Genomic DNA, 21311 nt, shown 5'->3' with positions numbered 1-21311 from the left:
ACAGGCAAAGGCCACCACTGACTGCAGTCTTTGGCCAGACCTTTATGTTGACCCCTACCCACAGTAACCCAACACAAACCCATGTTTCCTATGAGGAGAAATAAGGGCAGGTTTTAGTCTCTGGTAAAAATCGTAGTGGTTTTTGCTTCGGTTGAAAGCGTCTCCCAGAGGTTTTAACATTTAGTATCAAGCTCAGGTTATGAGCTGCCTGGACCAGGTGAAGTAACTTGCATGTTTGATCTTACCCATGGTAGTAATCATAAAGTGCCTTCCCTACAGACACCTGAGCCTCTTTGGCTTCAGTGGGTGCCATGAGCCTATGGAGCTGCCCAGCTGCTCCTGCCTTGGCTGCTGCTGAGCTCCGTCTCCCTCTGAAAACAACCTTAAACGGTTACCATTTGGATTGGGAAAACATACCTGAAGCCAAAATATGCTACTTTATAGCAATGGAGGGTATCAGCATAAGTGGCAATAGTTCAAAATATCCTTAGTAGTTGCACTCTTTGCTTTCTCAAACTTTGATGACTACTACCACCAAAATGCTCATAGTAACTGTTAAGGCTAAATTAATTCATAGAAGGATGGCATGAACTGCTGATTGAAGTCACATGGGGACGAAAAGATGAGATGCTGAAATCAAACTTATCTCCTTCTGCATTTTGCACTCCGTCTTTAAATCCCATGGGCATGTATTGCATGTGTCCTTCAAGCCATTAGGTATCTGACACAGCATCTTGCAGTTCTTAGCAACTGCAGCCTTCAAGTGCCTGCAAACACATGCCCCTTCGGTGATATATCAGTCACTCTGTCAGGTAGAGGTAGAGTCTTAAATGTCTTACACAGGACTTTGTGGGAGACTTGTGCTGCTGCCAGGAATGACCTGGCTGGGAAAGTCAATGTGTTTTGCAGACAATAAGGAAGAACAGAGGAAGCACATCGCTACCTCCACTTTAATGTCAAACCATATCTCCCTCTACATCTTTGACTCTCTAACGAGCCTTAGGCAGTCTTTGCTTCCTATGGTGCCTGCTCATAGTTAACATCCAGCTGTGTGTCTGAATAAACAGAAGCCTTCTTTGCTAGATGAAGGCTTCCATTATTTAACCCATTAGAAATAAGTGGGGGCAACTGAAGTTCAAAGATGTGTCGCGTGTGGAAGTGCCTGGGAGCAGCAGCATGAGCTGCAGTCATTGCAACGCTGGTCTGTGCTGTAGGTGTGAAGTTGGAAGTGGAGGTCTGCTCACAGGCACTGCTGAACTGCAGGTGCTTTGTGGCCTTGGCAGATGTTTTGTGTGGCCTTGGCAGGTGTTTTGTAGGGAAGGGTCAGATAACTCAGTCAAGAGAGGGGGACGAGCACAGAAACAAACTGAAGGTTTGGGCTAATGCAAGTGTATGGTTAAAGGGAACTAGATTGCATTTTGACGCTTGCAAATATAAACTGAGCCACGTACCCAAATAGGTGTTAGATGCACATATCCCTGGAATAACATGATCTTTCTTGTCAACCTAAAGAAAGGAACACATGTACAGATAGAAGAGATGAACTCAAATTTAGCTGAGGATGTGAATGATGTAGTATGCTGTGCTAGACCAAATCCCCTGCTCCAGGCACTTGTGGGCTGTGGAATTGAATTCTGTGTCTTCCCAAATGTCAGGATTAGGTTCATTTTGGAGGCATGTTAGAGCAGATATGAGCTTCTGCCTCTTGAAAAATACGAAAGGGCTCTGAGCAATTCCTTCTTTATAGGAGCAGCCCTTGACGTCTAAGCGGTCACTACTATGTGGGAAAATTTACAGAATCAAAGTAATGAGAGGCTTGCAACAAAGAACTGATGGTCTTGGAAGAAGCATGGATGGCAGCAATGCTAGGGCTTATGCAATTACTGATTTGAAGCAATCCATTCATCCTGCACGCTTAATGAAGGAAGGGTTTAGCAAAAAACCAGTTACATAAATGCATCACTGAAAACTGCATCATGGACCTACTAGTCATGTAGATTTTCTAATTTTCAGAACTTTGGCATTGCAAGTTTAGTATTGCAAGCTTGAAACATGGCTTTTAGTGTGCAGCTGTATATATTTGTATATTATGACACAGATGGGCACACACACACATACAGGTATGTGCACACGTATACATCAATACATTGGGCTACAAGATGACATATGTTTAAAGCTAAAATCAGTTTCTATGCATTGTATAAGAGAGTTTAAGAAAGTTCATATACATTCCAAGACTTGTGGTTCTCCAAAATGGTGTGCCCTTACAGAAAATGAAGGGTTTAAAGCTGAACAAAAATCCTTCTAGGAGGGGTTTGGAGCTACAGCTGCAACTCATCCTTTTTCCCCAATACGTAAAGAAACCAAATGTTTTTTAACTTGCCTTGTCACAAGGTTTGTGTCCATAGATATTCCTGGAACTGAATTCCTGCTGAAGTGACACTTTCACTCAAATGGGCTGCAGAACCTGGGCCTAAGTATTTAACTTCATAGTCATTCATCTAGAACAGTTTTAATGTTTGCAGTGGTAACCATTGGGAAAAGATACTGATCATGTACTTAAAACCAGCTGGATTCAAAGCCCACACCCAGAGAACCACTTGCTGTAAGCCCACAGCTACACCCAAGCAGGTCCCAGCCATTCCACTTATGCTTTATAATAGATCATCAGTATATTCAGAAATAAAGCTTACCAACATAAAGTGTATGGGTCTGTTTGCTTGATAAGCAAAAAAAAAAATTGTTTGCAATTAATTCTATGAAATACAATACATTTAATTTCCCAGGGCATATGCCCTTTCTTGAGTTTAAGGGTTTTTAAAGACGGTAAAAAAGAGAACTTTGGCCATTTGCCCAAGATTTCTAACCATCCTGAAGCCCAGTGAGAAGAGTGGCTACTTGATATCTCAAAGTCCCAGTCTAAAGGTCACATAATCATATGCAGATCACTTCATTAGCACAGGCAGTTGGTTTGTAATTACTGTTTTGGGTAATCCTGCAGTGGTACAGCTGATGCATCCCTATAGCATCAGTCCACATAAGCAGGAGGCATCTGTATAGCACAAATGCAGCAGATCCTGTTGGAAACAGGAGATTGCAATTATGTTGCTCTTCCCAGTGGATTGCTGATGTAGTTTCCAGTTTCCCTCACCAGTGCAGGTTTTACAAAGTCATCCTGGCTATAATACTGCAGAAGGCCCATGTTTAATCGGGAGCCTGAGTAACACAGGGGCTCCACACACCCTTATGACCCCATCTTTGCAATGTGCACAAAGGAAAATGTTTTACATTTGTGTGCGTTTGATCCCAGGGCTGACCATTTGCTGTTTCCACTGCTCTCTTGCCTGTTCTGTGTCACAGTAGCAGCAGTCAGCACGGACAGTTTTGTTCAGATGCCTTGTTGTGTTTTACTGCACAATGCATAAAATGTAACCTGATAACGCACAAAAGGGATTTGGCATCTTTGCTTTGTAGTGCGAACTGTGTTATTGTTATGGGCCATCCAAAATGTGAGTCAGCCTGTGGGGATACGGCAGTACAACACACCAAGCAGCCAGAGCTGGTGTGGGCTGAAGCAGCTTGGTTCAGCTCTGCCTGCAGATGTGCTGCTCTCCCTGCAGATGTGCTCTCCTGCTGGCGCTGGCTGCGACTCTTGCCTTTCACTTGTCCTCCTCTTTCGGAAGGACAAGCCATTCAGAAATGGCATTTGTGCTGCTTTCAGAACGACATATACCCTGTTGTACAGCAATTGGTTAAAGTTATGTGGCATGTGGTTTCATTCAGCTGATTTGGACTGTGCTGCAAAAGTCAGGCACACCCTGGCCTGACGGGAATCACGAATCCCCTTCTCAGCCAAAGACGCTCAAGCAAACATAAAACAGACTGGGAACCAAAAGGCCAATGGACTCTTCCTTTCAAAGCTCCCGAGACCCTTAATCCCCACGTATCCTTTTTCCAGATGCCCGATTGAAGCCCAAGTGATCGAACCCCAATTAGCAGAGGGAGGGGAACGTCCAAGCACTGAGATCAGGATGCCTGTTCGTGTCACACATGAAGTCATTCACATGGAAACAGCGAGTCAGGATCTTAAGAGCCCCTTGAACTGATATATCTACAGAAAGCAGAAGGGACAAGGCCAGCAAGAAAGCCCAGAGAAAAGCTGGTTGCACAGACAGACCAAAGGAGGAAGAAATGGAGAGGTTTTAAGAGAGAAGTTGGTTTGAAAGTGTCTCGACTTGGGGAGGTCTGGTCCGCTGGGGCTTCAGGACAGCTGTGGCGAATCTGGTGGAGTGTGTTTAACATGGACATTGTTTTACCAGTGGGACCCTATGTTGCAATGCTATTCTCTTTAGAACAGTTAAAAACGCCAGAAAAATAAGATTTTTACGGTGACATTTCTCAGGCAATTTCCCATGTCCTCAGAACGCGGCTGGAGACTGGACACCGGGTAGAGCCCATTTCCTCCGGCATCGCAGGGGGCATGGCTCATCTTACGTCAGGAAGCAGTGACGCTCCCCTGCTCCCATGGGGACAGGACCCACGTCTGGGTCTCACCAGAAATACACTCTGTAGGACGGCCTTTCTGACCTTTGCACAGTGAGGTTTTCCAGGGACATTATTCCGTAAGATGTGATCCCAACATTGACTCAACAGTGGATGCTCATCTGGGAGTCAGTCACTCAATAGCAATGTTTAAGTCACATTTACTTGGAAAACAGGCAGGAGAGAGGTGAAGGAAACAGCAGACTGCAAACACAGTTGCTGTATCTCCACTTACCTGACCTGTGAAGTCCTGGGCTAACTGGGACACTTCTGTGATTGACAGCCCTGCACCTTCACCACGCAGTCCCAGCGATGCCCATGAGCATTGCCAGGCAGGCGGTGCAGCCGGGACCCCCAGCAGGGTTGTTCCAATGGTGCAGGTGGGCAACACATGGGACCTCAAGCCTGGTGTCAGGGAACAGCCACACAGCCACTCAGCCCTCCTACCTGCCCCCTGCCCCTGCGCACGCAGGAGAGGACACCGAGCAAGACACACCAAAATTCATCGAAATGAAGACACGGCACAGAATTTTTAAATAATTTTATAATTTCCTGATGAACTTAGTCTGTGAATAAAAAAAGAAGAAAAAAAAATGAACAAAGTGTTTATATTATCAAGGCAAAGTTGAATATAACACATTTTCTTTGCAATTTCATTATTCTGTCAGTAACATGACTCCAGCAATAAAACACATACAAGTTGAAGGCAGCGTGCGCACTTGCATCACAGACATCAATGTCTCCCGCTGCTGTTATTTCAAAAAGGAATTCAAGTACACTAGATCCCATCCCCAAAGCCTGTCTGCCCCTCTGCTAAAGTGCAACATGTCTCTTCCAAAGCAAATGAGGGATCTGACTCTGTGGAGTGGATGGAGCAACCCACAGGCTTTTTTAACCCCACAAATGATTTGCGAACCGTGTGTGGCTCTCCTCATTTACTGACTTGGAGGGAAACGGCAGTTTTAGTTTAGTGGGCTTGGAGCAGCATGTTGAGCTAGCACAGAAATTATTCCCCTGTTTGTGGTCCCGTTTGATTCAACCTCTTTCAGCATCTGAACAGATAAAGGCATCTGCCACTAAAGCATCCCCAGATACACTGTAATGAGTGTGTCAGTAAGGGCCAAATGCAGCTGCCCCTGGGCAGGCAGGGAGGACAGAGACTTGGCCATGTCCACGGAGAGCTGGGAAGATGGGGTGGATTAAAGAAGCGATGTCTACCTGTAAAATCTGGCTCAAATTTGGCTTTTAGAGAACCACATTTTATAACAAATACGAGTACACATGACTGATAGAACCGTTTGTTGCCAGTTTCCAAATGGAAAAACAATGTTTTGAACAAAAAACCCCACCAAAACACCGAGAACCTAAGTGGAAATATCTGTTAAAAGCAAAACTAATTGGCTTGATTTTCAAGATCCAAACTAGAAGTGCAAAGCAGGGACAAACAGCGTATGATAAATTTAATATAATACATTCATTTAATGAAATTCTTTACCTAGTCTCATAGGTAAAGCGATTTGTGTGGGGTTTTTTGCTTATGTTACATGCCAGTTTAGCCTCATGTTGTTCCTCTGAAGCACTGCAAGCTGTTGATGCAACCGCAGCAGAAGGTGGCTGCTAGTTTTTTCCTGTACCACAACCTGCTGAGCTGTGTGACCAATACTGGACACAAAGAAATAAAACTTTAATAATGGAACTACACACAACTACCTGCACCAGCCGATCTGCACTTGCATGTGTCCCTGGTATTGACCAGTGTGACTGAGAAGACAGGGAAAATTTGGCCAAAGCATTTGGCCCATTTACATCAGTGGTTCCTGTCTTAAGGGACACCTGGTGTTGATAACTGTGACCAGAGAAGATTGATTTCCAAAATACTGTGTCATTCTGCCCATTTCTGTATTATACGTGTACAGTATAAACCTGGGAAAGCAGGAATTTATACAGGGTTTGTAACATTTCCTAAGAGGCCAAACTGCCTTGGACCTCAAAAGCCTGTGAAAGGCAACTGTTTATAAGCCCACAAATCCTTTTCCATACAATCCCGAGAGGAGGAGTCATGGCTTTGTTGCGCCTTTACTTGAATTCCTTTTGATGAAATTTATTTTTATATATTTTTTAAAACACATCTTTTTCAGTTCTACTACTATCTTTTTTAATCCGACGACAGACACACATCGTTGGTAACTGCCCCAGCCTTAGGACCACACAGACAATATCGACAAGCAGAAAACAAAACAGGAAAAAAACACCCCTGAAAAAGTCAGGAGAGATACTGATGACGGGGTTACAGCACTCACCACACACACTGGAAAAAGTCAGGATTTCTGTGTTTATGCTTTTGACACTAAAAAGTTTTGAAAGAGTTTTTCTTTTTTTTTTTTCTTTTTTTAAAAATAGTCAACAGACACAGCCATTTTGTTCAGAAGGATCTGCTGTTGTGTAAGGTTCCTTCCATTTATGTGGAAAAAACAATTAAAAACATTATTTCATTTAAACCCCCCCCCCCCAACACTCCTTTTCCTCGCTGTGCTGACAAGAGGGGCTGGCAGAGCTGGCCTCGCCAGGCGCGATGCCCCACGACGCCCCGTGCCCAGCCCTCCCCACCCCGCCAGCTTCGCTGGGGCAGTGTTAGTTATCCGCAGCCTTCTGCGCCCTCTCCAGCTCCCCTTTCAGTGCAGGCGTTGAGCTGAGTAAAGGCTTCCTTTAAATATCAGACGCCTTGATTGTACTATTTCCCTTTTACATTTCATCGCAGTCATTTGAGGAATACATGTGTTACTTACGTAGTGAAATTTTTGCTTTAAAATGGTATCAGTGCGTGACTGCTCTACATCCTTTGTAAAGATCCCACCAGTGGAAACGATTGGCAATTAGTACAGCAGTGGGGACTTAACCCTGTCAACCTTTATCAGATGTCAAAATTTCCCAACAAATGGAGCACTAGCAGCAGAATGGGTGGGAATTACAGGGCGAAAGAAAAGAGGTTCCCCTTTTGCTTCAAAAACCAGGGTTATGTCTACGAGATTTATGACATAACTGCTCCCTTGTGCAAAATACCGAGAGCCCCAAAGTACCAGAAAATTTGCTAGAGAAGGGATATTCCAGCCATGCAACCAGAAACGGCACACACAGTTTTGTGCATCACGTCAGACCTTCACCTTCTGTCCCCCGGACTTGGCAAAAATCAGATACTCCAAAGAGGGTTTGGCATTTTCTAGAGGGAAAACTGGTTAGAGGCAGTCAAAATGAGAGAGAACACTAGAAGCTTAGAGCTTCATTTGGGAGCATGCCAGGCAATTCTTCTTCCAATCACAAACAGTGTTCATGCCCTCGCCCTGCAATTTTAGTGTTGTAACATCCTTTTAGTGTTTTACATGAGGCTGGATTCAGAGGAAAATATATACTTGAACTCATGGATATCATGAACAAGCGTGGTTGGGGTGTCAGCTTTTACACTGTACATGGGCTTCAGGCTTCAGTTGGTTTTTAGCCCAAACCCAGCTAAAATGATCTATTTAATTTTCTACAGACAGCTCCTTAAGTCCTTACATCTTTCAGTTTCTCTACAGATGACAGCTTGAAAGAAAAAACTTTCACAGCTCCCATGGCAAACAGAACTTCATTCACCAGGAGAAGAAAAAGCAAGTTTCCCCGGGCTCTCTGGGAAGGGCCCCTGATTTCCGAGAGCTGCTGCATTGCAGGACCACTGTGCTAGGAAACTGCATCTGCCTGGCCGCTGACACTCGGGTATAAGGTTTTAAAAGAGCAGTGGTGGGTCAGGTGACTGGATGAGCATCGCAGTATGTGCACAGATACAGCCCTTCTGCCATGTGTCTGATAAACAATTTCATGATGGGTTATGATAGCAAAATGCCTTTGTTGCCCTAAGGCCCATGGTGCGGCACTCCATACAAGCAAAAAGAAAAAGCTTTCGCTGGTCGCGTTCAGCATTACGCTGTGGCCAGCAGCACCTCCCAAATCTCATAGTTCCTCCAGCTATTCACCACGACAAGACCTCGGTCGACACAGGATCAGCGATATTGCCTGCAACAGTTCAATGGAGATCAAGTCGGATCAAGTCTGTTCCTAAATGAGATCTGCTCTCTCCCTGAAAGCACTTTATTGAGGTCTAAGATTGATGTTTAAGATGGGAAGCCTAGAAGACCTAGAAGATAACAGCTGTTAACGAGAAAAATTGCAAAGGCCCAACAACCCAGATGGGAGGAACAGCAGGTGTGTGGCCGGGAGATAAAAGACCAAATGGCCAGCATGAAAACTAGCCAGGCTTCACAAATCCTCTCAGGGAAGAGGCCGGGAGATGTGTAAACAGGGAGATTCACCTGGCTGCTGACGCATGGATGCTGCACATGCTGTCATGACAGCACCGTGTCTTTGGCTGGGGCATTTTCCACTCTAGAAACGCAGCCACAGGCTGAGTTAAAGACAGAAGAACCAGCACTTTCCTGCCCTGTGTGGGCAATGCAGTAAACCAAGGGAACTGAAGTGATAGCCTGAAGTGGCCACTCCTCGTTCCCATCCCCTCCCCCTGCCTGCAGCAGAAACGCTATCAAGGAGCATCTCAGTGAGAGGTTTACAAGCAGGAGTCATTTGAACCATCGATAAGGGGAATTCCACAGCTTCTCACAGAGGAGGGATTGTTTTACAGCAGGGAACCAGGGCAGCTGGAGATTTGACCATATAAGTTAATGAGATAGTCAGGAGTGGTGGCAGTGGTGTGATGATGTTAGGCTGATGGCTCTGATGCTTTTACAGGTGGCATTAAATTCCTTGAGTGAGTAATTAGGGGTGATGAAGAAAAAGCAAGAGGAAAGATTTCAAAACAACAGCTCCTATCGAAATGTGCTGACTCAAATAATGGGACCAAAGGGGTGGTTCTGGGGTGAGGCACGGCTCAGTGGTACGTACAGTCACTGTCTACGCGCCTTCCGGCGTTCCCCCCTTGCACACATTCGGGTTCCCATTACTCTCCTCACCCATGACAAAAAAAGCTTCAGGCACAGACTGCTACCACAGCAAGAACTAAAGCTACATTTCCTGATTTGCAAAGCACTGGCAGTTCAAAACATGGAAAAGGCGTGAGTCACCTCTTCTTTGGAGACGTACATACTTCTTCCTAGTGATCGCCACGGTTATGGGTCTAGTTCATTCGGCTGAATCATTACGGTAGAATGAATTGGGATGTGATTTTTTTAAAAATCAGATCATTTTCAACAGTCTACAGGTATTTAAGGTTTCAGTTTTACCCCATTTTCAGTGCTTGTTTGAAAAAAAGATGGTACATTTCCCTTAAACTTTTGCTGATTTCCCTTCTACTGGAAGCAATTGGTCACTTCTAAAGATAAAAATAAGGCATGAAAGACCTACAGGGGAGCTGTGCTACAGATTTGAAAGGTGTAAGAAATGCAGTTTTCCTGAAAGTGCTTGGAACATTTTCCTTAGCATAACAGTTTAGGGACTGAGCTCAAAATGTAGTAAGTCACTGCAGGCTCTGAATGGGAGGTTTACTGAGAGAATTCATAATTAGCTAGTGACTAGAAAACTAAGTTTTCTTCCACTGCTGTGTTGATATTTGGTCTCCTTTCACCCTCCCCTCATCTCTTAAGTAATATGAGAAAGCTGAAGGGGAACAACTCCTTTAAGGAGCACATGGGGACGTGTTAAAGGGTTCTGTCCTGCAGATGCCCCCAGACACACATAACCAATGGTAGCCAGGAAAAAACGTGTCTCCCCATTAATGCATAGTCCAAGAACGAACACCCAAGTCCTACTCATAAAATAGGATTCTGACTTTCTACCACAACGACAAACTGACCTGCTATTTCAGGTCATACTACCTATCAGCAGGGGCTTTAACGAGTGTCAAAGATGGATGGGAATGAGACTAAGGCCTCTCATATACATGTAAGAATTGCACTGGTTTAACTAAAGCTGTGATTTTATACCTATCAACTCAGCTGGGTGCCAACTCCAGCAGAGATGCTCTCTTTATAAGAATGGGTTATTGCTCTCAACTCAAATTCATTCTTCGTCAACCTAAGCTAAACCAAAATAAATTAAATTATCATTATAGTAAGAACTATATTACCAATTTACCTAACAGCTTTAAAATCACACTTTCAAGCTAAATGATGCAATTTTTTCATTTACAAAATGGCTAAGACTACTCTGGTGGCAGCTAGTGTTCACGAAGCTATGGCTTGAAAAGTTGGCAATGGACAAGCTATACAAGTTAAAGCTGGAAGCTGACCTGTTGACCACACCTGCTCGAAGGGAGAGAGCTCTCTATAAAAATGAGAAACAGAACTATGATGAGAAACCTCAGCTAAAAAGTCCAAGAAACCAACAGATGAAAACAGTTACCTGAAAAAATGCTCCACTCAGCACTTCAGAGTCAGATCAGTGAACAATAAAAATCAAAGTAAACAGAAAGTACCAGTATGCCTACCTTGTTTCCCAGCTGCTAGATGAAGCGACAAACAGGAAGAAATAGGGAAACTTTCCCCTCTCTCTGTTATTTAAGAACGTAAGAAACATTGAGACAGATAGCAAGACCTGAGCTAGCTAGCTGATGCTGGCCAGGCATAAGTCATTATCAGAGCACACTCAAGTTTGCTTTTAGCACTATGAAATTCAGGATTTCAGCTTTGGGAGGTGGGGTGGGGAGAGAGAAAAAAGCAATAAATGAATGAAAGGCAAGGGCTACCCTACTGCAACCTCGTGGAGAACTAATGCTGCTTGTGTTCAGTGGATCCCCTCTTCTTTGCTCAGTAGACTTGGAAGAGCTCTGCTTAGCTGTATCCAAATGTCACCACCAACAAAGTCAATAGGGAATTGGATTCTAAAGTAAAAGGCAGTGAGAAATTGAATGAAAACATGACTGATTAATCATAGTCTGGAAGAACCTAGAGAGCATCTAGTTTTTAGAGGTTTTTTTTTTTTTCTTTTGTTTTCTTTGTAAAAGGTGCACCAGAAATTTCTATTCCATTTTTTGTCTTTCACATTCCTCTCCCCTCTCATGGCTCCTTGGACTGACTGGGCTTGGCCACTGGTGGGCTGCTCCGGTGGGGCTAGTGGCCGAGGTCATGATGACTCCTCAAGAGCATTGACGACTTGCTCCAGGATGTCCGGGCAGTGATCTGCTATCTGCTGTAAGATGGCATTGGCAAACTCCTGCAGCTCTGCACTTTCCTTCTCGCCCTTTTCTAACTCATCACGAAGCTGCAAGAAACACACAGAGACATGGTCATTCTTTGCTATTAAATGTGTTCACTGTGTAACAAAGTCTGCCCAGCAGGCTCTGCGCTAAGATAAACCACCACTTTTTGAAAGGGAGTTTGCAGAGGTGAAACATGCTGGGCAGTTCCACGATCAGCACCTTCCCTTGGTGATTCCCTCACCAGAAACTGAATGCTCTCCTCTCTCTTTATTTCACTTCTTCATTCTACATGACCAGGCTTGTGACCTTCCCAGTCAAGGCCATGTCTACATGGGAAAACTAACTGGCTTACCTACTCCTGCATAAGTTGTTCTATGACAAATATAAGAAAAACTTCTGTAGAATGCTTTTCTGAAAGCAACTGTATTCCAGAAGCGCTACAGCATTTTGCCAGTATGTTAACTACTTTGACCTTTATTCATGAACAACAGGATGTTTCACAGGTCATTACTTCAGAATTATCTCCTATACAAAATCAGTAGGAATATTATATAATTATACATAATACACCCAGTGAACCAGAATTCTGATTTTTCTGTGGAATTATTAATTTTCAGAAACTGTGCTTCCTAACTCAGTCGTAAGATGACTATACACCATTATGGTGGAACCTACACAATTTTTGTTTACTAACTCTGCATTTCCTGTTGGATCATTCTTTGGTTAGATTACTATAATCGGCTCAGAACAGGACATGGAACTTCAAAACTTTATCTTATTCACTCTGTCTACAGTCTATTAACTGTTTTTCCAACAAGTGTTACAAACCATGCCACGCAACATTTTGGAGTGTATGTGAACATAGTCTTTAGGTCCAAGCCTAATGCCATTGCCAGAATTAGGGGCCCACTGAGTCTTAATGAAGACCAGGAAACATCTGCCTTCAGTAACCTGTTTATTCGTCCAGCAACCGATAAAGTCCATGCTAGCCTGTGAACTGTGCAGAATCTCAAGTAAGGCTGTAATTTGTGCAAACATTTTAGGGATTACTGTACTCACAGTGGTCTAAAGAACTAACAGAACAAGAAGAAGCAGCATCTCTTACTAGACAGATGACATAGCTATGCAGATTGGATAAGCTTTCAAGCAGATAACTCCTTCACATACTATATAATCAAAAAACTCTTTCTGTTTTTCCAATGATATGATTTTCTTCAAATAAATTATATACCCTATGAATATGACAAGCATATCTGTAGCACGTACATACGCTTAGATGGATTCTGAAGTTTATTGCAAGCTTCTGCATCCAAAGTTCTTTGTCACTGTGAGCAGCTGTAGCAACTAGCTTATCTACACTCGAACCTTCTTCTAAATTTGGTTTTTTTTCCAGTATTATGTCAGTCCTGTAACATTTCTCATTCTTAAGTGATTAATATTTTTATTGGAACTCTACTGTGTTGATATATGATATGGAAAGAATGTCAAATTGGCATTTTTTGTCCCTGAAGAGATAACTGGTCATCACTATACACATTTCTTGATCTGTATTTCGTACTTCTGTAACACTGCTCGTTGTAGATTTTAAAAAGAGAGAACTGTCAGGCAGCTGGACAACAGGGATTATTTCACCACTGTAAGAGCACAGCACAGTGGGAAAGGTTATACTTCTACAATCAGAATTCTAATCAGATACAACAGTATGTCTCTGTTTAGTGATGGCATCAAGCAAAGCATAGGAGATTGTTACTGCAAGAAATACTGTGTAAAACCAAACAGCCCAAGAATCACTAAAGAATAAATATAAATGCTTTTTAAGGAAGTTATGGTACAGACTTCTGTAGACAAAAGTGAGAGAAAGGAAATTAAAAGGGTAAGCCTGCTACACTATTCCCTTTACTAGGCAGGGTAGCATATAGTAAATTATTTGGGCTTTGCGTGCTGAATGTTAGTTTAATGTGTTCTTATGTGCTTTGTTCCTACTGGCTGCCATACTCACAGAACAGCTATACGAATCTGAGAGGGGCTCATGCCAAGAATCACAATACAAAAGCAACCTGATCCTGCTCTGCGGAGCCGGGGAAGTGGGGAAAACGAGAGGGAGGGGAGCACTCCAGGCTCTGTAAGGGCTCTCGGGGGAGAAGGGGGGGAATTCAACAGTAACCCATAATGGTTCAGGAACAGCACGCTGTGGATAGGCGATTAGCCTGGTTCCAACAGCCTAGCAGAGTTATTAGTTGGAAACTTGCAATGGATGGATAAGCCTAAAGCAGGACTGAAAGAGTCAGCACAGCCAGCTAGGAGCAGTGCTGGATTAAAAACCAGGAGAGTGGGTTTCAGGGACTACTTCTGACTCTCCGGTTGCTCAGCCTAGCGAAACCCCAGCGGTTCAGGCAGCCTGCAAAGCCCCTAACCGCAGGTACATTCACAGGACTGGTTTAAGCATTGAATCCTGAGGCAGGGCTGCCTGGCTTCTCGGGCCAGCGCAAAGACTTCACGGTGCCGTTCATCAGAAGGGTGGGAGGTCGTGGGGGCCGGGAGAGACAGCACAGCAAGTAACGGGAGAAGAAGCCAACGATGTCATTCTGCTTTTCTTCAACCGGCTCCTGCAAGGGGCCGCGCTCCCGGCCCAGAGGAGAACCAGGAGAGGGCAGTGTTAGCAGGGAAAGCAGGGCCCGGCTCCCTGCCGGTCCCGCACCACCACCTGCCCGGCCAGCGTCCCTCCAACAGCATCCCTCCTCCCGGCGTTCCAGCCAAATGCTCCAGCTGAAGCTCCAGGAAAGGACAAAGCAATTAAATAATCCAACATAGAAGCAGCTCAAAGAGATTAATCTTCAAAACTGAAAGGAGGTTGGTGGACGAGGGAGAATCCTGCAGGATGTTGTCTTCAGCAGGGCAGTAATGCAAAGTCGGTGATGTCCCAGTTTCTCGCTGCACTACTCAGCATTTATGTATTTATAAGATTCCTTATAAAATCAAGGTAAGCCCAACAAAATAAGCCCATGCCAAAGCTAAAATAAATGACATGCAATCAAAGAAAAGTAGCCAACTTAACCAGATGAAGACAACATTTCCAAGAAATAAGTTTTTGACCATCAAGAGCCCAAAACGAGACAGCTCTGAATGCTGAAGGCCAGCAGTGCTTTGCAAATTAGTGCAGACAGAAAGTCTACACAGCTGGCTGGCAGATGTCTGTGATGAAATGTCTGAAAAAAAGTAGCAATGATAGCCTTGTGTTGAGTTTGCTAGCTTCAGAACATCTAGGTTTAATAATGTGATTTCTACTTAAACAAAGACATCTTAATTGACTATGTGGCTGGTTGCAGCATTTCTGTATCATGTATGTCATCTCCGTTCACGTCATTCCTTTCAGAAACAGCTGTGACCAGCATACGTCACTCCTCATTCAGACAAGCTCCTTAATGGGGAACATCCCGTTCACCATGGTTTAACTTGATTCACCTAGATGTTTGGCAGTCCAAATTTTAGGGAAGTTTCTTCAAAAGTATTACTATCAATTCTGCTCCTGGTTTCCCGTATTTTCTTCTTCTGAATGTAAATGAAAATGGTGTTATCTTCCCTGTGCCGTTTTTATAAAAAAATGGAGGAGTTTTAACAGTCCTTTTTTTGTTGGCACTTTCAGCTGAGGATATGAGGAGATTCATGCACTTGCCTCATAGAAATGACCAAAAAAGAGAAGGCAAGGCCAGATATATTTGCCTGGCCGATGACAAGTAAAAGCAGACAGCTCAGAAAGTAAAGGACAGTAAGGACCTCAGAAGTGCTTCATAGTATTCATACTTTATCTTTCGAAAGAAGAACAGAAAGGACCTTCAGCATCTCAGGGGAATGGAAGATTGCAGATAACCTGCAGTAGATTCAGACACCTTTCAACACTGCTGCCTTCCTTCCTGGGTTTAGAGTAAGTCACGATAGAAATACTTTTCCATTTATAGTTAAACTCCATCAGTGAAAAAAATCTCAAGTGGTTCACCATGAAGGTAGCTGGCATTGTGCTTCTCTAGTCCAAGATATTCTAGAACTTATTTAAAGATTAATTGATGTTCAGAGGGAAGATAACTTCATTGTTAATAGGATGCTATGGTTTTATATGCACACTAGGTGAACTGTGGTGCTGTTCCACAGAAGCTTTGTGGCCTTTGCTTATGCCATAATGTAAACAAGGAAATATTAAGCTAAGATCCTTTAAAACTTATTTAAATGGAGGAGGCTTACTCCCCAAAGTGTTATTTTCCTGTCATTAACAATTCCACAAAAACAGTGATGAAAAAAGGCAAACAAAAATAAAGTAGTGTTTAATCTCAGGCTATGGACAGTAAAACTGAAAAAAGAATATGAGAGCAGCACCAAAAAAAAAGAAGTTAACTGCAGGACTTCTACAAGGCTACAACACTGGGATCTGGAATTACATTTTTACAAAGTTTAGGGGTTTCTGGATCAGGCTATGGTTAATCTGAAAAATACATTTAGTAACACAAATAAGCATCAAAAAAATTCATCTGATTTAATCTTAACCTTTGTTTTGTCTCAAGTTAAACTACACTGTATCTCAGGCAAATGGTTAAGAGCTTTTGCATCTTCCCAGACCAAGCAGCGTAAACGTGCGTTTTTGAAGTAGTGACAGCCAATTACATACAAACCTTTATTTCTAATTACAGACTTATAAAAGGTCCAAAAGAAAGGGTTAGGAATATGGAAATCCCAGTCTGCCAAGCTTCAAACAAACAAACAAAAATTATGTAGACCCTTAAATAGTTTTGCTCTATCTGGAAATTTTTGGTTTTATGTTAGCTTTTCCAAAATATTTAAAAACACATGCATTTAAAAATTAAAGTAAAATTTCAGATTAAACATTCTGTCTTGTCTTTTAAAATAATGTAAACTTTAAAAATATTTTAAAATATATTCAAATGCATTTGGATAGATTTTACAATCACTTTTGAAAAAACCCTGAAAAAAATTGTTGAGGGCTCTTGCACCATGTATTTGAAATAACTTTGCACATGGGATTTACCTGGCATTCCTGAGCATCTCTAAGCTTTGTGAATAGCAGAAATATTATTATTTCTTTGGTAATGAATGAACTTCAGAATTATATAAATGAGAGGAAGGAACAAAGTAAATGCCAGTAAGTTGTACTTTGCGTTTGAATGGAGATATTTTCCTGCAAATCCTGCACTTGCAGATAATATGTCCATCCTCCAGCAACAGCAGCAGTCATTTCAGTCAGAGGATGGTTTTCTGTTCATGTAAATTGTGGTGTACATTATACAATGAAAATTCATGCTGCTATAGTGTATGAAAGTTGTTATACTGTGGCTAAGCAGAACAAATAATAATCACTGGCTGTAACACAGGGCTACCTGCTAGGGCCAGGCCCCACTGACCTAAGCACGCACAATAATGGCAAACCCCACAACCCTAATCCATACCAACCCACAATTCTGCACCTGAAAGGGACTGTGAAAAAGAGTCAGGCAGCTACTTCTAGTTTCAGCCGCAATGCATTAACCAAGGTGTCAGTTTACTCTCTCGAAGCCGGACTGCTAGATGCTGCCAGAATTACTCTGATGCACACCTCATGCTGGGCTTGTACGTTGCCCTTTGCTTTCTCTGCTGATGTACCAAACCTCTGTGTCCCCACAGGGACTCTGCCCGTTCAGTCAAGGCAGTACCCCATTGCCACAAACACAGGGAAAATTCACCTGTCTACAAGGCAAATCTTAAATACCTCCCTTACATGTCCTAGCTGATGAGTTTCAAAAATTTTAAACTGTTGGGACAGAGAGTAGGCAGGCAGCTGTGGTTTTGTACCTGCACAGCACAAAACAGAGAAGAAAGGCCAGCGCAGGAAGTACTTCAATGACGTGATGAAGTTACACGCATCCAGCTATTTCAAGATCAGAGCTGGAGCCCTGTCTACTCTTTCCACATTACTTACTTCTCTTCAAGAGAAATTTCTGTTAGTTTTCTTTATTACGAAGTCATGGAGAATCCTGTTAGTGCTGAAATTGCTGTCAGATATTCCAGGAAAGAAATTTCCATGGAATATTTTGGTAATAACTCAGGTTGGTACACCATCTGTTTGTAGGAACTGCTTGAAATGAGACATATCACACACACAAAATCCACTTGACCATGTCCTGAAAGCCATGTTTTCCCCTTTATATTGCTTTTCAAGTTAGGAATAGTTAGTATTACTGATTGATACTATACATTTTAATTAAAATTAGCAATTCCATGCACAAATAATAATGGATAGTTGCATTATGGATATGGTCAATTTATGGATAATGTTTGTGACCTCATCCAGTATTTAAAAACTATGACACTGATCCTAAGTTCTCATCTTCACCCAAAACATTAATTTAATATAAAAGTTTGATAAATTGTAATAATTTTAGAGAGTCCCTATATCCATTACTGTCTCAACTAAACTCAGGAAATACATTTGCACACGAAGGATATCAATTGTTGCAATCGTTATTTCTAATTTCTAACAGAGACCAGAAGTGGGCTGTTTAACTTTAAATACATTATGCATTCCCGTAAGATTACAAATTAAAAATAAATGACATAAATCAGGTGGGGAAGATAACAAGCTAATGGAAGAGCAGTCAGAGAAGGAAGACAGGGTAAACTCTGAAGTAATAGAGTAATTTAGAATGACTAAATGCAAAACATGGCAGAGAATTTCTTTACAGAAACTAAATGAGTAATTTCGCATAGATGATACAGAAGCGAGAGCACAAGTGGAATCTGAATAAAGTAGGACACAGGATGTTTATAAAATCACTATTTGTAATTTAGAGTAAACTTTATACCACTTACGGTATTGTTTGTATAACAAACCAAAATGTGTTTTTAATACTTTCAAAATTCAGCAAGCATATATGCAATTTTACAATGGAATTTGAAAGCTATATACATGTCCTTTCATACAAAAAGCTCAACATTAACTTTGCCGAGAGTAAAATGTGAATTATGTGTGATGTAAGTTATGCTCCTTGGAACCAAGCCATGACTATTTAGCTGATCCAGCAGGTTGGAGTGATACAGTGAAGCAACATTATCACCTTTTTCCTTCCTCTGCTGTGAGCAGTTGAGCAGAAGAAACATTCCTGGTTTCTTGGGAGAGGATTAGTAAGCAGGAATCCCTAGATGGCCTGTGCTTTGGCTGAAGCTGCTACACAGGGAGAGGGAAGACAACTTTTCTTTACTACAAAGGCTCTTCTATGACTATAAAGATTTTTCCAAAGCGCCTCTCTGTGTAACTCACAGCCAAAGCAGTCGAAGGTGCAACACTGTGTTAGCAGTGGGGTGAGACAAGCTCCCACAGCAGGTGTTTTCTGAGAGAGTATCTCATGGAAATGTATCTGCCCAGGTCTCTAAGGCTGCTGTTGATGCCCAGGTCACAATGTAAATGTGGCTAGAAACACCTCTGGGGAAAAAGGAACTTATCAGCTGTGCGGGGAAAAAATGGTGCTTGCCAGCCAGCAGAGCTGGCAGGACCCTCAGTAGCCTGGATGAAGCCAGGACATGTTGGACATGGCTGGGAAGAGCCACTGACAGCTGGGAGCCAGGGAGCAAAATGCCTTCTCCTCCTCCTCTGACGGTTAAGAAAATTATTTTAATCAGATAGGTCCTCTTCTGTTGGAAGAAATACTTTTTCAGAATGACTGTCACTGTAGGACCCATTGCAATTAAGAAGCTCTCCATAATATGAGGTTCTGCATATTTTAGAGCTGGATTTGAAGCAGTAAGAAACATTTGTAATAGTGCTTAAGCTATTAATGGAATGCTGTTGCCTACTACTAATATCTGGTTGTTCTGTTTTGTTGTCTTTTTTTTATTTTCTTGTATTGCTGCCTTCCAACCACACCACAGAACACCACTACCACCATACTTAAATGATTTTCAGCAAGTACCTGTTTCAACTCCATTTTTTCCTTTTGTAAAGGTAAGAGAAAAACAAAAACCAAACTATAAATAAATATGGGGACCATATCATTATGTTCTTAATGTCATTTCCTTTCATACAGAAATAAAATCCCTCACTGAAAGGCAACTATCTGAAATGTGAAATGTTGCAGTAGTTCTACAGAGCCCAAGAATATTAACATAATGATACATTTAAGACAAAGTGAAAGAAAATATTGTATTTAATAGAAATTGCTAGGATAAGGCAGTTATTTGTGATGAATGAATGGAGTTTTTATTTCTCAGTGTTGAGACTTGGAACATTCTTCCTTCCTTCTGGTAACTTCAATTTTTTAATAAGAAAGGTTGAACAGGACATGAACCGGTCAAAGAAGGACAGTTCCAGAAACACTGCTGGTTAACTTCTTTGAGGACACTGGGTCAGAACTACTGACCCAAAAGAATATTTTCCACCACATGAATAACTTAATGACATGGTTCCAAGCACTGTAGATACTTTATTGTCCAAAACTTAAGTCTAGTATACTAGTTTAGATTAGGTTTTGAGATACCATATACTCATAGAATACTGGCTTCAGGCCTTCATTACAAATGGACCAAAATTTTATTACAGCAAGTCAGCTTCACAAAATGTCTTTGATAAAATGCCAGCAAAGAATGGTATAGCATCTTGGCCCCATATTCTGATTAAAATCAACTGAAGTCACTAAGGGCTATAGCTGAATTTAATGGTAGCATAAAGAAACTATTATACATGAGAGGTATCAATTATCAGTCAAACTCTAAGAGTCCACAAAATTATTTATGTGGCAATACATTCTCCTTAGAACCATGATGTTGATGCTGGCAGATGCTTTTCAAACAACTTGTACATTAGTTTCTGTGGGTCACTGTGGATGTGCTGGAAGAGTAAAAGCTTACATCTACTTCATACACTAGTTTTACCTACCAGAAGAAGCCACAGAAAACTCCTACTATGTGCAACTGAGCCTCCCCAGCAGGTCTGAGACACCTACACAGTATATTTGCTATGATGAAACACAGCAGGATCAACCTTTGCCAGTAATAGTTGCTGCAGTGAGAAATCACAGCTCCAAAAGCAGCAGTATGAAAATGATTTCTCAACTATTTATCAAAAAACCCACCAAACCGAAGTAAATAATCTCATTGGTGAGAAATGGATACATTGGCATCATTCTTAAATATTATTGGTGTTCAGTGAAATGTATCCTCCCTAATCATGTTAGCACTTCTTAACACTCAAGAGGATTAATTTTTTCCCACTGAGGCTTGTGAAGCATTATCTACAGAAGATCATATTAGAAGGGACAGGAGTGAATTTAATGCACTGGATTTGAAGTAATTTACAAAACTCATTAAAATTCCAAAGATGCAAAATGAGTATTCTGTGATGGGCTTCTGCGAATCTGGAGTGCTGATTCCCACCCCCCATGGGAATCCTTTAAGCACAAAGGAAATTCCACGTTAGAAACAGAAAAGCTCCACGACTTAAATGAAAAATCTGCTTTGTAAATTGAAATATATCATTAGTTTGTGTTTTCAACTGAAGCTTGCTAAATACAATCTAAGTGAGTATGGGAAAGCAGAAGAGACTGCTACATTTTAT

At 42.0% G+C, this 21311-nt stretch overlaps 1 protein-coding gene across 3 annotated transcripts in view; it reads right to left on the bottom strand.

Annotated features, from left to right (window-relative positions):
- Window positions 1–5068: 5068 nt before the first annotated feature.
- Window positions 5069–21311, bottom strand: part of ERC1 (ELKS/RAB6-interacting/CAST family member 1) — a 302175-nt gene continuing 285932 nt past the window's right edge. For all 3 annotated transcript variants that reach the window (XM_056340446.1, XM_056340448.1, XM_056340450.1), the window contains one exon: window positions 5069–11784. In XM_056340446.1, the coding sequence (XP_056196421.1) occupies window positions 11647–11784 (138 nt within the window). In that variant the 3' untranslated portion in view covers window positions 5069–11646. The remainder of the gene's footprint in view (window positions 11785–21311) is intronic.

Source organism: Falco biarmicus, chromosome 5 (assembly GCF_023638135.1).
Source record: "Falco biarmicus isolate bFalBia1 chromosome 5, bFalBia1.pri, whole genome shotgun sequence".
In the NCBI taxonomy this organism is placed as follows: domain Eukaryota; kingdom Metazoa; phylum Chordata; class Aves; order Falconiformes; family Falconidae; genus Falco; species Falco biarmicus.
Note: the sequence above shows the minus strand (reverse complement) of the source record. Positions and strands in the feature narration are given on the sequence as shown.